We start from the raw sequence: 14,361 nt of genomic DNA, 5'->3' as shown, positions 1-14,361 counted from the left end.
TGCTGTGGGCGTTCCACAAACCCACCGCTTCAGTAACGCTCCAGTTTCCCTGGAGAGCGAGTTTGCCTCTGGTCAGGTCTTTAATTCAGTTTGCTTCTGTGTCGGGGCATGAAAAGAAAAAAGAAAAACCTCTGTTGCCACAGATGACTGCCCAGACACCTCTTGTTTTTTGTACCTCTCGTTTTTACAGAAGGATGTTCTGTGACTCGCGTTCTGCTCCTGTGCAGGATGACTCTTCTCTGCCCGTGTGTTTTTTATGGCTCCTCTGGCCCTTCTCTCTTCTGCGTGATCAGTGCTGCTTCGCTCTTTTTCTCTGTTTTACCCTGGCCTCTTGAAGTTGCATGTTTTTTTGGAATAAAGGTGCTTGTTACAGGAAAGGTTTAGGAAAGGCTTGAAGTGGAAACTTTTGTGATGAGTCTATAATACCCTTAAAAAGGAACTTAATACCACAGATCTGCAAGCCAGAGGGGCTGCTGGAGGTGCGCTGAGCTGCTGAAGCTGTTGGGAGAGATTCTGGCTGTGCCTGCGCCTTCCTCTGACCTTGGGCAAGCGGCTTTCTCCCTGCCCCGGGTTTCCTCTTCCTTTCTGCGAAGCGAGATGGTATTTGCCTGCTTTGGGGGAGGAAGAGGGCTATCTGGATAAAGTATTATCTAGAGGCTTGCCCTCATCCGCACCAGTGTTGCCAAGTATTTTTGCTGAGTACGTACATTGCTGCTACCTCTTGTTTGTCCTGGGTTGTGAGCGGTGCAAGCTGTGGTCTTCTGCTCGTTTTCATCGAGCTGGGGGGAAGTGCTTTGAGCCAGCTTGTGCTCTGGCTTTGGCAAGACTTCTGCAACTGCCTGCAGTCCACTTTTCTGAGAACCAAGCTTGATTTACACAGACCCCCTTACTAAAAACTTCCGCTTTTTTTTTTTTTTTTTTTAAAGCTAGCTGTCATCTGCCTTCCAGGTAATCAACTCTCCTCCGTACTGTGAAGTGGACACAAAATGAGCATTGATTTTGTAAAGACGGCGGTTTGTTTTGGAGCTCGGGATTATAAATAGCTAAGAGCCAGTGTTGTACATCGTGGTAGCAATCCTGTCTCTCAGTGTCTTGCTGTCAATCGATTATACCCTCTAATTGTTGAAGACTTTGGGTTTCAGTGATTGGAAATGCCCCCTCCCTGTTCCCTTCGGTGCCTTAAACATCCCTGCCAATTACCCATTAGGGCGGTTAATTGGTAGCAGTGTGGCGATCGATAGGGGATTGGCAGCCTACCAGCATAACACAACCGAGGGGTTTGCAAAGGTTGAAATAGGAAATCGTAAACGTTGGGAGTGCAGCAATAGCTCGGGTGGCTTGGGGATCCCGGAGCGTCGTGGTTCTGAGCCCTGTTTGGACGCAGCGTGCTGCGGCACTGGACCTGCTGCAGGTGCCATCGGAGCTCCATCTGGCCCAGCAGAGGCTTCCCTGGGCTGGAGCAAAGCCGTTGCATTTAACAGTCACCGGTGCAGCTGCATGGCCTGATGGAAACCACAGCGTGCTGCGGGGCTGGATCAGGCAGGGCTTTGTGCCCCGGAGCAGCACAGAGTTGGGGGCTGATCGCGGGATGCCGGCTTGGCGCAGGATTGTCCCCCAGTCACGTTGCCACCGCCACGCCTGGGGATCTCCTCGTGCTGTGCCTCGACCGCCCGCAGTGTTTTGTGCCACAGGTAATCACTGGACACGTTCCTTGGGTCGCAGCGGGGTGGGAACGTGGAACCTGCGAAAATCAGACAAGGGGGGCTCTGGTTTTATTTAAGGGGCAGGGAGTAGAAGTCAGTGGGGTAACCAAGCTGAAGGGAACCAGTTTTGATTTGGTGTAACGGCATACGGCCTGGGAGCTGTTGGTCTGGTCTGGTTGGTGTTGTGCTGGGCGGTGGTGGAGGTGTTTTTTTACCTTTTTTTTTTAATGTCTTCAGCAAGCCTGGCACTAAACGTAGTGATATTCTCGGAGGTGAATTTGGGTACTTAAATATCTTGGCCTGAATAGAGGTATAAAAATAGAAGCCTACAACAGTTAGATGCTTCTGCTAATCTTCCTGCTGAAGGACAAGAGACCGAATTGTTTGCACCCAGCCAGGAAAGCCGCCTGCTCTCACCGTACCCTAGCACCACAGCCTCCATCCTGGGGGGCTCAGGGCTGGTTTCAATGGCCGAAGGATGCTTTCTAACAGGGTTTGTGCTCCCAGGACGTGCTCAGCCCAGTGGTGGGAGCCTGTGGCAGGGGCTGCAGTGGGGTCTCCAGCCTGGCTGGACTTGGGGGTATTCAGGAGGGCTTCACGGTGCTCCCACAGGGGCTGGGATGCTTGAGTGAGCTTGAGGGATGCCCTGGAGACATCCCTGCCTGCTGCTCGGTGCCTTCCACCAGCGCTGCCAGGTGAATGGGGAAATGGCTGGGGGGAGGTGGTGGCAGCAGGTCCTGGTGTGCTGCTTTGGTTGGTGGCAGTGGCACAGGTGGGTCACCCAGGGGCTGCTTTGTGATGGGCTGAGAAGCTGCTGGTGATGAGACCAAGTAGAATTGGAGCTGAAGGTCAGACTTCCTTCATATCTGGTTGTTTTGTGCCTCTGTGGTTTTCTTTATTTTTTTTTCTTCCCTTTTTGGAGCGTTTCACAGGAGACTCCTGCTCCTTAATCAGCGCTGCTGCTGGGGAGCAGTTGTCAGCTTGAATTTGTCTGCAAGACTCTCATTCTCAGATGGAGATAACTTCTAGCTGCTGCAATACTGCCGTTGCAAAATAGCCTCAGCAGCCTGAGGACAAAGGCAGCTTCTTGAGTGCTCGCAGATGCACAGATTTCTGGCTCAGTCCCGCTCCCTGCAAGGCAGCTCAGGTGGTTCCTCGCACGGGCAGGTGTCTGCCCCGGGGTGAGGAGCAGCAGCAGCACAGCTGGCACCCTTGTGCTGAGCAATTTTCCATGTAGGAACAGGAAGGACTCGGGTGTCCTTCACACAATCTCGCTAGCTAATTGTTATTAGCAGTCACTAACATCTTCCTAAAGGCTGGGAACTGCCACGAGAGGGCAGAAGCTGTTGCTGCCGTTTCCAGTTTTGGTAGCAAAGGCTGCAAATACCAGTTCCTAAAGGGGTTGCAAACAATTTTCCTTTTCCTGACAGGAAGAGGACGCTGTTCAGACAGTCCTGTCAGACACTGTTCAGACCACGTCCTTTGCTGCTTCTTCCCAGCGCGGCTTCCACCCCGATGGCAGGAAGGCTCTCCCACGAAGCAAGGCCAGTCGGTCTGTCTTGAGCCCTTTCCACCTCTGCCACAGGGGGCTTGTTTCCAGGTGAGATTTCTGCCCATCGTGGTCTCTGCTCTGCATGGAGCAGCAAGAAGGAATTTGGAGAAGCTCCGTCCTCCATTATTTGGCACTGTTTGCCCGGCAGGCACAGAGGGCAGCTGTGTTACGATCTGCACAATCACCCCAAATCCCCACTACTGCTGTGTGAAGTGACAAAAGCCAGCGTGCTAGCACTCGCATCCCTAACCACGATGGCCATGGAGCAGACACTGTTGTCTGCTCTGCTCTCTGGAGTGCTCCCCGCACTGACACGATGATCCTGCTCCTCTGTCACCTCTGTCCCCGTGCTCCTGCGCAGCAGGCCAGTGTTATATCCCAGCACATCTGCGGCAGGGCCGACAGCTGGGGTGACACCAGCAGCTGGCTGCATCAGCCCTTTGTGTGTGTGTGTCCTGCTGCGTGGCGCTGCCAAAGCTCCTTGAGACCGTTCTGGCAGAGGAGAGCAGGCTGCTGCAATGTCCTGAACTATCTCAGAGGCTTCGTTTACCTCTAATAGGTCTCACCCGTTCCGGTGGTGTTGATGTGTCTCCTGACACACCCCGTGTCAGCACAGTAGCAGGATACAAGTTCCAAACGAAGAGTTTTCCTGCTTGAGTTAGGAGGTTAATGGCCAATTTCACTGTCTGGGAGAGACATAAGCGTAACAAACAGGAGCTGCGGTGCCAGCTGACAGCCTCGTACCACCATCTGCGTTACAAGAGGTTGGGAACTCAGTCCAGTTGTGAAGTAAAAAGGAGAATGATTAACTAGTAGATGAGGGTGGTAACAGCTGCTGTTACTTTGGGATCCCACTATAGTAAGACTTTTTTTTTTCCTGGGTTTTCACTGTTCTTGAAGTATGGGTTCTTTAACCTTTCTTATAGTAACAGTAACTGCAGTGAACGCTTACAGATCATTAATCCCTTATTAATGTCACTCTCCACAGCACAGCATCGTGTCTATCTTTATTCCTTTGTCATGACAGCAGATTCTCTCCAGTGTGAAACAGCTGCAAACCCTCTGCCATGCCTGAGTTCCAAGACTTAAAGCTGAGACAGTTGTGCAGAATATTGTAAAGGCAGCAGCGAGCCCGTCTCTGGGAGAAGAGCATGTTTATTAGCTCTAGCAACAGTTGCCTTGCTGAACAAACGAATGGCATTGAGCTCGGGAAACTGTTATTGAAAACATCACCCCCACACCTGCCATTGTATGAGGAGCAAATTGTGTCAGATTGAAAGGCTCCTGCAGCAAAACACCCAGAAGCCAAACATGGTTCAAGGCCTTGAAGAAGGTGTGTGAGATTCTTAACAAATGTGCTCAGAAGGCTTACAAGTCGAGAAAAAACAGACAATAGGCAAAATGCCCCACTAATACAGGCAGCAGTGTGGGATCAGCTTGGAATCAGACAGTCTTTAGTGTAATATTGTTTGTGATTGCTTTGAGCACTGCTTTTCACTGTGGCTTTTTTTTTAACCAGTTTTTCTGAGGGTCCTTGCACCTTGGCTCCGAATAGCGAAGCTATGCACACACACGTGTTGGTTTTGATCAGGCTCAGTGTGGTAAGCATCCAACTACTCATTTTAAACAGGTAGCAATTCAGATTGGCAGCAGTAGCACACTGTAAAGCTGTACGTGAATAAATTCACTGCATCCCTCTGGGCATGAAGTTTGGACTTTATCTGGGTTTAACAGGTTTTTCATGACTAGAATCTCTGTTGTGCAGTTTTGCTCTAATTAGAATGGGGGCAGGTAACTGTGCTCAAGGGAAAAAAGATATTTAACCACTGGTAGGTTTAATGTCTGGGTGTTTCAGGTTTTTCAAATACAGATATTTATCCTGCTACTGTAGCTAACTGCTTCTCAAATACTTTTAAAAAGGAAACAAAATTCCTTGCATCTCTTCTGAGCCAACAGGAAATACTTATTAATTTGGATTCCGACATGACTCAGTTGAGAGATTACAGCAGTTGCCAAAACAACTGGTGGAGCAGCTTACTGGAAGTGTAAAACCAATAAAAACATGACAGGATAAAAGCAGAGATGAAAAAAATCTGTAACCATGTTTGGAAAAGTATTTATAAATACTACAAGAGATGCTAATGTCACTTCACAGTAAAATACCGGTGATCACATTATCTTTTTAGAAGTTCTATTTATTTGGTCACGCTGCTCACTATGAAATAACTACACATGAAAATAACTACACATGAAATAACTAGCTTTACTTTCTATCTGTACTGGAGGCTCTGCACTTCAATGCTGCGTAGTGTTCATTATTTTTATTTTTATAGTTTCAAGGTCTTGGTAGTTTACTTGCGGGGTGGTATCATGTTAAGTCCGTCTCACAGTTATCTCTTGGTATTTGCAGTCAAAACACATGAGATTACATGCCCAAATTTAAATATGAAAATGACTAAGCAATTAGTTATTTCACGGTAGTATACGCTTTGTTCTTTTGTACCTGTAAGAACAGCGTATCTTGGATGATTCAGGACTTAGAAACATCCATGCTGGCACAAACAAATAAAAACCCTAGGCAGCAGAAAGACAAAAACAAAAATATTTAGACAATTGGGTTTATTCAGCCTAAAAGAAGAGCACTAACATCAACTTAGAGGGGGATTCAGTGAAAGGCCATGATATGACAGCAGAAAAGATGTTTAGACTGGGGGCCAGCTTTGGGTCATCGTGCTGAAGACATCTGAGAATAGCAAATTAGCTTCAGAGCTTGTGTCACACAGTAATAACAAATAACATTGTTTCGGTCATTCTCTGAGGTTATGCAATGGGAAAACCTAATTATAGCTGACATGAACATCAATATGTTGCTTTTTTAATGCCTTTCTTCTGATAAGAACACCAGCTAAGGTAAAGCCACGGTACATTATCTCTGTAAGCAAACATTTTCCTTGCACGATATTCTCTCTTCTTTGAACCCACACTACCCAACGTGATCTGATTATATTGGCAGAAGCCTGTTAAAATTGTTGCAGGTTAAAACCTTGGCTACCCAAAGCATCAACCATCAGGCTCTGCTGGGCTGGAGTGACTGACTTAAGGGAAGAGATGAGGTCTTTGCTGCTGCTCCTATCGTGTACAGCACAGTGCCTCTGGTAACTAACACGACTCGAAGCTAAATACAGTATACACGGTTTACTGAGACTCTGTGTACTTTCATTTCAGCTCCTTTTCTAAGGCTTATTTTTTAGTCAACAGCTGCATTTAAAAGTCAATTTGTTCTATCAGAAGTTAAAAGCACACAGCACGCATGGTCCCTCGAACTCCTGTAAAATAAACTGCTGTCCTTTTTCTTTCTCCTGAAGCTTGATGCAGAAGTAAAATCTACAGAGAGTCACCGTCTTGTTCTTAAATGCAAAAGCCTAGGATCCTTCACTTAAAAATGGGGAAGGGTTTGTTTCTACAGTGCGTAAACTATTTTATTTAGTTGCACAAACTCTAGAGGACTGTGGGGTATAGTAATGGATACCTGCTGTGATTTTGCAGAGAGAAGCCGGTAGCAGAGAGAAGTGTGTGTGTGTGTGTTTCACTGGAACGTTTCCATAATTTCTCCTTTTTGGAAGGCGCAATAATTTCAATTTCTCATTTCTACCACAAAAACATTAGTAACAAGAACTGGGTTTGTACTGATGTTTTAAACAAATGAAAACCATTACAACTATAAGTTGAAGTATATAACGTATAAAAAAGAGGCTGTTATAAAAAATACTTTGTAGGTCTTCTCTTGAGAGGTCCAATATTACACATAAAAATGCTAAATAGAACTGATGATACAAACTTACGATTTTCAAGCTGTATACTTACTGAAAGAATTATACTCTAGAAAATTACTCCAAAGCCTCATGGGCTTGAGTTTCTTGTTGAATAAAGGTGTCAGGTGAAATTTTCTTACTTCAGTCAGATGCTCGTTCTCCATTTGAAGAAACAAACAAAAAAAAAGGCCCCTGAAGTGTCTAACTTCTGCGTGAGCCTTTGTAAATCTCACTTCTGAGTTCAATACTTATGAATCCCTTCTGCAATAGGCACACAGGGGGTCTGCATGTCGCTCGGGCTCACATCATAGCCCAGCTTCTTCATATCCTTAGTCACTACGTTGAAGGAGATGGTCACAAAGCCTTGAGATCGCACCCTCGTTACTAGAAGAAAGAAGACAGGAATAACACTGGTTAAGAGAGGATTTTGAGTCACTGTTGAACTCCTCACATACCTGGGTAGGACTGCCTTGTTTCCAACAGGAGAAATGGGTGGCCAGGCCCTGGTCTGCTGCCATGCAAGGGTTGCAGTCAGGAGCCCCTGGGGCCTTACCTTCTCTTCCTTCTCCCTGCGCTACCACTTTGGGGTCAGTAAATTCTGGACGTCTCCCTGTGAACCAACTTGGAGAAGAAAGTAGAAAATAAATAATTGGATATACATGGTAGCGTTTAGATTTGACACAGTTTATTATATGCAAATTTTTTTCAAGGGCGGTAATAAGCCTCCCAGCTTTTGTTCAGAGTTTTGGATACTTGGTCACTTTCTTTATTGCTGTTCTACTTTGATCAAAGATAAGATTTTTCTCTCTCTGAGGGGAAAAAAAAAATCATACACGTTACATTAAATCCAAGCTATATCTGGGCTAGACAAACTCTACGGCAAAGCAGTTTCAAGACCAGTCTGATTCAGGGCCTCATTACCCAAAGTAACAGAGAGGCTTGGATACTTTAAATACATCAGAAATGCACACAGTACAAAGGTATATAAACCAACGTGCAGATTCTATGAGGAGGGTATCGTAAGAGAAGAGATGGACATCAGCTGAATCCTGTCAGTGGGGCATAGATTCCCACACCAGCTCCGACCCAAACCAGGCTCAGCTGGTATGTGCAATCCACACCCGACAGTCAGCTCACAGGTCATTCAGACTGCACTCAAACAATACCATGGAAAGAAAAAACTCAACACCCTGAGTCACTATGCGTATACACCTACTTTGGAAGGGATGTGTGCTTGGAAACAAAACAAAGATTGCAGCAAAGGCGTTCTGGATAGAAGAGAGTAAAACAGAATTGTTTTTCCAGGTGCTGTCTTTGCTTTCTGGATTGTTCTTAATGTGGGTATCCTTCGAGAAAAGTCCTTAGCTATAGCACGACTTAAAGATGGACTGTAGCACACCTCCTTGGGTCCAATGACAACTAAAATACCCAGTAAAATTAGTCTAAGTAGAGCTTCTGCAAGTCACATCACTGACATAATCAGCCTGTGCAATAAAGAGCAGCCCCTCAGTACAAGAATTCAGGTCTGCTGTTAAAATTTGTTCTTTTTCAAACATGAAGAAGAAGAAAAGACAAAGTGTTACTGCAAGCAGAGAGTTAACACATTTAGAGAGAGCTCTTCAAAAAACCCAGACACCTGAGAATGGGTCTTTACCTTCAAAACCACGTGGTTGTGATAGAAAGTGCACACAGATACGCACCACTGAGTAGCTGGATAGACATTTGCAAGTAAGAGCAAGAACTTTAAAAATAAGACGTCTTTAATCATTACCTTGTAAACTTTTGCAGCCTAGATGTGGACTCTGGAACAAACATAGCAATGGTTCTCTTATGCCTAAAACAAACATGAGAGGTGCAGACCTTCAGAAATGAAGCAAACAGCACTGTCAAGTCTTATATTTGTACAGGCAGCAGAATTTCAGACACATCAGACCACTGAACACTTCAAAGTAAAACAGTACTTTTCCTTTCACAAAGAAAGTGTTTGCTTGCATAGAAAGAGCATAATTTCAAGTGGCAGGAATGAAAGCTTAGCGTATGCTGAGTGAGATGGGGAGAGAGTGATGAGAGCTAACACTGAACTTCACACTTCGGTGGTCTTCATGCCAGTTCTAACTTTAAGGAGTAACTTATGGGATTGCCAACAATAATAATAACCAGGGACTACTGCTAGAAAATCCGTGCCCTTTGTACCAAACGGACAAGACACGATAAGCAAATGTAGGGACGGTTTTGTCCCTGCATTAACATTGCAACTTGGAAATTAATCTCAGTTTTAGCCCTGAAAGATGGCAGGGCTGTCACCTCACCTTCCAGGCGTGAAGGGCACGTGAACGGCTCCATAACCTCTCACCACGTCGTTTCCAAAAAAATCAGGTCCGTAGACGCTCACGACAATCTGCGGCCCTGCCGAAGAAGCGGGGGTGAGCGAGGTGCCTTGTCTTCGAGCCTTCCCCCCCCCCCCCCCCCCCCCACTCCCCGGGCACTCACAGCCGGACGGGTTGGTGCTCTTGAAGGTAATTTCGATGGGGAAGTTCCAGACGAGCGTGGTGGGCGCGACGGCGCTCTTGGAGGTGATCTGGGAGATGCCCTCCTCCAGGCCCTGAGGGGGGAGAAAGCGACATGAGCGGGGGCCTGCCCCCCCCCCCCCCACACACGCGCGGCTGGCCAGGCAGCGCTTCAGGGACACGCAAGGGACCCTTACAGCAGTGGGAACCCAGTCCTGGCCGTAGACGAAGCAGAACTTGCAGTAGAGCTCGTCAAACCCGGGGAACTGCAGGGAGACGGGCGGCGTGAGCGGGCCGGGCCCACGGAGACCGAAGGCCGGGGCAAGGCCGCGCCGCCGGGGCTGGTGCCGAGGCCGGGCCGAGGTCGGAGCCGAAGCCGGGCCGCCCCCCGCCGCGGTCCCCGCTCACCTCCCCGCTCTCGATCTGCCCGTTGACGGCCACCAGGAAGACGGCGGGGCCGCCGCCGCCGCCCGCCGCCATGGCGCCCGCCTCGCTGCTAGGCCCCGTTGCCATGGGGACGGACGGAGCGGCGCAGGGGACAAAATGCCGCAGCGGGCGGCGCTTCGCGGGGCTGCGGGGGAGCGCCCGGGGTTACCAAAAAGCGGGCGAATCGCCCCAAAACGCCGGCAGTGCCGCTCCCCTCGTTCAGCACAGCGGGTTCTCCTCACCCCCCCGGCCGCTGGCCTGAGGGGCTGGGGCCGAGGCCCACGGGAACCTGCCTTCCACCGCCCATCTCCCCCCTTAATCCTCAAGCCACGTTGCGTTTTGAATTTTATACATTTTTGTTTTATAACGTTTGCATAAATCGCTCCTGGTGAGCTCTTTTTAAGGCATTCCCAGCCCGCGTGAGGGAGCGGGGCCTGCTCCCTGCAGCAGACGCCGAGGAAATGGCCACTAGATGCTGCTGCCGGCCGGGCTGCGGCGGCTGCGCCCGCAGGGAGCCCCAGGCCTGGGGTGGCCGGGGGGGAACATTTGGGATCGACAGGGACGGGGGCACCCGGCAGTTCTGGTGTCCCCACGGGGCCACAGTCACAGCTACACGGGGCCTGTCACAGGCCGTGAGGCGTCGAGTTTTAAGGCTTTGTAATTAGCGTCGTGTAATGGCGTATTTGTTTCCCCGGCCTGGCGGGAGCGAGCTGTGTCCCGATAAGCGCTGATACCTGGATGTGACTGCACATCCCATGGGAAGGCGAGGAAATGGGATTGCGCTGGGTTGATTAGCCCGCTCTAATTAAAAGGGGAGTGAATTCTGTGCGTCTTTTCAGAGCTGATGCTGCTGACCCGGCCGTGCTGCCTCCGTACAAAGGCCGTGAGACGATGGTGCCGGGAAGCTTTGCCACCGCCACAGCCGCTCACCCCTCGCCACCATGCTCCATCGCAGACACTGCTGCCCTGCCTGCGAGCTGTCCTGGGGCATTCAGTCAGCACTGGGCTCCGGGGAACGATGTGAGGAACGTGCAAAGCTCTGGCCGCCACCTGCTTGGCCTTCCCTTGCTGCCACAGCAAGGAGTCGGAGGCAGCCTCAGTCCCTGGCCTCCTCCATCAGCTCCATTTTGCCTCCTTTTTGGCAGCCGCCTTGCGGAGGCTCGCGTTGCTGGCCTGGCTCTCTGCAGTGCCACACTGTGGACTGTTTGTTTCGGGTGTTTTTCCTGAGGGTAAAGGGCATCCCGAGATACTGCCCCTTGCCTTGTGAGGGGTGCTGTGCGTGTTTGGACTGGACTGAGAATAAACTATCGCTACTGTCTGTGTCTGAAAAATGCCTTTCATGTTCTGATATATTTTCTGCCAATATTTATTTCAATTAGATTTGTCGAGTTTTCTTTGAGTTTACTTTTTTTCTTTTTTAAACATTCAGCAAACAAAACTTGGCCAACAGGGGAATGGGAGACAGGCAGGAGGGATGGGAGGGAATGACTGAAATTTTATCCTTTCTCCCCTGCCCCTCGGAAATGCTTCAGAGTAAATCATATGTTTCAACCGAAAATTATCAGGGGAAAAATAAAACTGCTCTCAAACAACTGTCCTTTGCAGCTAGCAAGGCCATTTAATTAACACTTTTTTTTTCTTTATTTCTATTTTTTTTTTTTTTCATGCCTAGCAAGTGATATACAGCTGCTGGAGGAGTTAATACCAGCACCGAGAGATTTTTCCCCATGACAGAGAAAAGGCAGCGGGGTTATTCTGCAGCTATGAGTCATCCGTACCTGCCCGTGGAAGGCCTCTGTCGCCTTCCAGTTGTAAGAAGACCTTTCTCCCCCCGCCCCCTTACATGCCAATCTTGTTCTAATTAGCTGCATTTTTGCTCTTTATGATTAGAATGAAATCCCAAGCAACGAAGCAAAGAAAACTTAATTAACGGTCCATCAGAGATTTCAATTTCCAAGCACAATGAAAACTCACAGATCAGGGCTGTTCTGTGGGTGTTATTTAACGATGTCGGCATCTCTCTTGGCCAAGTAAAACATTCATTTTTTTCTCCCAGCCCTGTCCCGGTCCTGTTGTTTGGTGTTCCCTGCGTGAGGCACTTTCTGGGAACCTCCCTGGGGCATTTGGGGAGCCCAGGGAAGGAAGGTGCTCGCTGGCTTGCTGTTGTGCACATGGCAGGTCCCATCTCTGAAAGAGCATCTCCTGCTCTAGCAAGCACTGACCTCTGTGCACAAGACATAAAACAACTAAGGGAGTTACAATTTTTTTCACTTCCAGAAAGAGCCAGGGGTTGGAAAAATCTGTGCCAACTCTCCCAGGCTCATGCAAAGGACATTTTTTTAGGCTCCAAGCTTCCAGGAAAGTGCTTTGGGAGTTGCCGCCGCTTGTGATCCAGCGCTCAGTGCGCGTAGGTGGCTGTTCTCACCTGTGGCAAAGAGCATCCTTGTGGGAGCGCGGTGGAAGAAAGAGGCTGGCTAAGAGAAAATGAGGTTGCGCGGGGCGAGATTGCAGTGAGAAAAAGGAACGTCTAAGGCAAAAGGAGTCTGTGCAGTCCTTCGCCTCTGCCAGACACAAAGTTCCTCGCCGGGGGAGCCTGCTTTTTGTGAGAGGCACAGGAGAAGGGCTCCTTTGCAGAATTGCATAATTGCAATAGTGAGATGGAGCCCTTGGTGTGAGCGGCAGGGCCAGGTGCTGCTGCTTGCTGCTACCCAGGTGAGAGAGTGCTTTAAAATCTGCGCTGGAGGCTGGTGCCCAGAAAGCAGGTTCTTTGTCACCGTTACATTTTCGAGTATGATTAAACCAACCCTGAGGCTGATTCATTGCTTCCAAAAGGCGCTCAGGGAGGGTGGGTGAGAGAGGAACGACAATACAGTGGCACAGCAGAAAAGTTTATTTTTAATCCCAAATATTTACGATCAACACCTGCTAAATGGCCAGTGAAATACATTTTATGGTGTCATTAATCTGCAATAAACCAGTTTTATTTTTAGAGTGTTTGCACAAAGTTGCCAGTCTGACTCATCCCTGCCTGCATTTTATCTCTGCGAGGAGGCTACAGAGAGCTTCCCTGCCCTTTGTCTTAGCAGCCTTTTTCTTTTCTGTTCGTAGAGCTCTTCCCACCTGCTGTTCAAATCAAAGAACGTGGAAGTACATGGAAAAGCCTGAGCCCAGACAGCGATATTCATGCTGTAATTCTTGCTGAATTTATTTACCCAGAGATTTAGTTTGGTGGGAAAGTAATTGGGCGGCGACTGGGGGGGAATGAACTGTTCTGTTACACGCTGACTTGCTGCGAGCCAGCCAGAAAACAAGCGCGAGGGGCTGCAGCTGCCCCAGGAGGGTCCCCAGCACCCCAGGCACCGCGGTGCGGTGGCTTTGCAGGGACAGGGGATGCACTGCGACTCTTAACCCAGGCCATGTGTGAATGCAAGGAGACTTGCACCATCCTCAGCCCAAGCACAATTTACCCAAATCCCCCTGGAGTAAAAGAGCACAGCAAAAAGACAAAGCAGAGTCAATATCCAGTGTTCTGCCCCTCCTGGTTACACTGGGTGATTTATCAGGTTGGGATCCAGCCCTGAGGCCGGCTGCAGAGCATCACCGCGTGCACGAGGTGCTATTGCCAGTGGGCTGTGAGATGTCTGGTCTTCTACGAAGAATTAATTTGTTTTGGAACTTGTTACCATTTGTTAGATTATTATTTTTTTTTTTTTGGTTAATGAGGAAAATTAATTAGTGCCTTGATCTGAGCCAGTCGGAATAAATTAACATGCAGGCAGGAAGGGGGAGAGGGCGAGGGGGGCTGGAGGAGCAGCCTCCCAGCAGGGCCATCGGGTTTGGTAAGGGCATGAGGAACTGGAGGCTCTGTGGAGAGGAGGGGAGGGAAGGCGAGCTCCTGCCTTTGCCAGACACGAAGCCCCCCTGCTCGTCAGCCACCATGGCTGTATTTTGGGGGACAGCTGGCTCAGGTGGGAGAGCCTCTGCTTGTGTGTCTGCAGCAAACCCGGGCAACATCGCCCCAGGCCTTTGGCAGCTTGTGCCTCCGAGCTGAAGCAAGAAACATAAGTTGCTCTTTTTTTATTTTTTCTTTTTTAATCAAACAGTTTAAAAATTAATCTGGTTTCTTTCCTGTGGTGTCAGATAATGAGGGTTGCTGGCGCTTTTCCCTGCAAACAGATGTTTTCCCTGAATAATCCAATGGCCACAGCTGGAAAACCCAACCCCTGGCTGGCAAGTGCATGAGGGCAAGTCACGGGGTCCTGGCCCGAGGTGCCGCTCTGGCTCAGCCCAGCGGGGTCACAGTCCCAAACTGGGGCTGAAACCTCCCTGGCGACATCTCTGTGAGCAGAGATATTGACCAG

General features: G+C 49.0%; 1 protein-coding gene across 2 annotated transcripts; it reads right to left on the bottom strand.

The window, feature by feature from the left end:
• Positions 1–5,857: 5,857 nt before the first annotated feature.
• B9D1 (B9 domain containing 1) lies at positions 5,858–10,135 on the bottom strand. Of its 2 annotated transcripts, XM_048066414.2 has the most exons (7): positions 9,983–10,135; positions 9,772–9,840; positions 9,558–9,669; positions 9,377–9,473; positions 8,839–8,901; positions 7,621–7,688; positions 5,858–7,451 (listed from the first exon to the last, which is right to left on the bottom strand). In XM_048066414.2, exons 1-7 carry the CDS (start codon positions 10,085–10,087, stop codon positions 7,309–7,311), a joined length of 657 nt encoding a protein of 218 aa, XP_047922371.2. In that variant the 5' UTR covers positions 10,088–10,135; the 3' UTR covers positions 5,858–7,308. The 2 variants fall into 2 exon arrangements, with proteins under 2 accessions (XP_047922371.2, XP_066833852.1); XM_066977751.1 differs by lacking the exon at positions 9,772–9,840 and having other exon boundaries at positions 9,983–10,110.
• Positions 10,136–14,361: the final 4,226 nt, after the last annotated feature.

This window comes from Anser cygnoides, chromosome 15 (genome assembly GCF_040182565.1).
Source record: "Anser cygnoides isolate HZ-2024a breed goose chromosome 15, Taihu_goose_T2T_genome, whole genome shotgun sequence".
Lineage (NCBI taxonomy): Eukaryota > Metazoa > Chordata > Aves > Anseriformes > Anatidae > Anser > Anser cygnoides.
This window is presented reverse-complemented; position numbering and strand designations above follow the sequence as displayed.

Coding starts and splice junctions, on each gene's coding strand:
- B9D1 (XM_048066414.2), bottom strand. CDS start 10,087: ATGGCAACGGGGCCTAGCAGCGAGGCGGGCGCCATGGCGGCGGGCGGC. Junction 8,902..9,376: donor GTGCCCTTCACGCCTGGAAG/GTGAGGTGACAG, acceptor TGTTTGTTTTAG/GCATAAGAGAACCATTGCTA. Junction 7,452..7,620: donor GCAGGGAGAAGGAAGAGAAG/GTAAGGCCCCAG, acceptor TCTTTCTTCTAG/TAACGAGGGTGCGATCTCAA.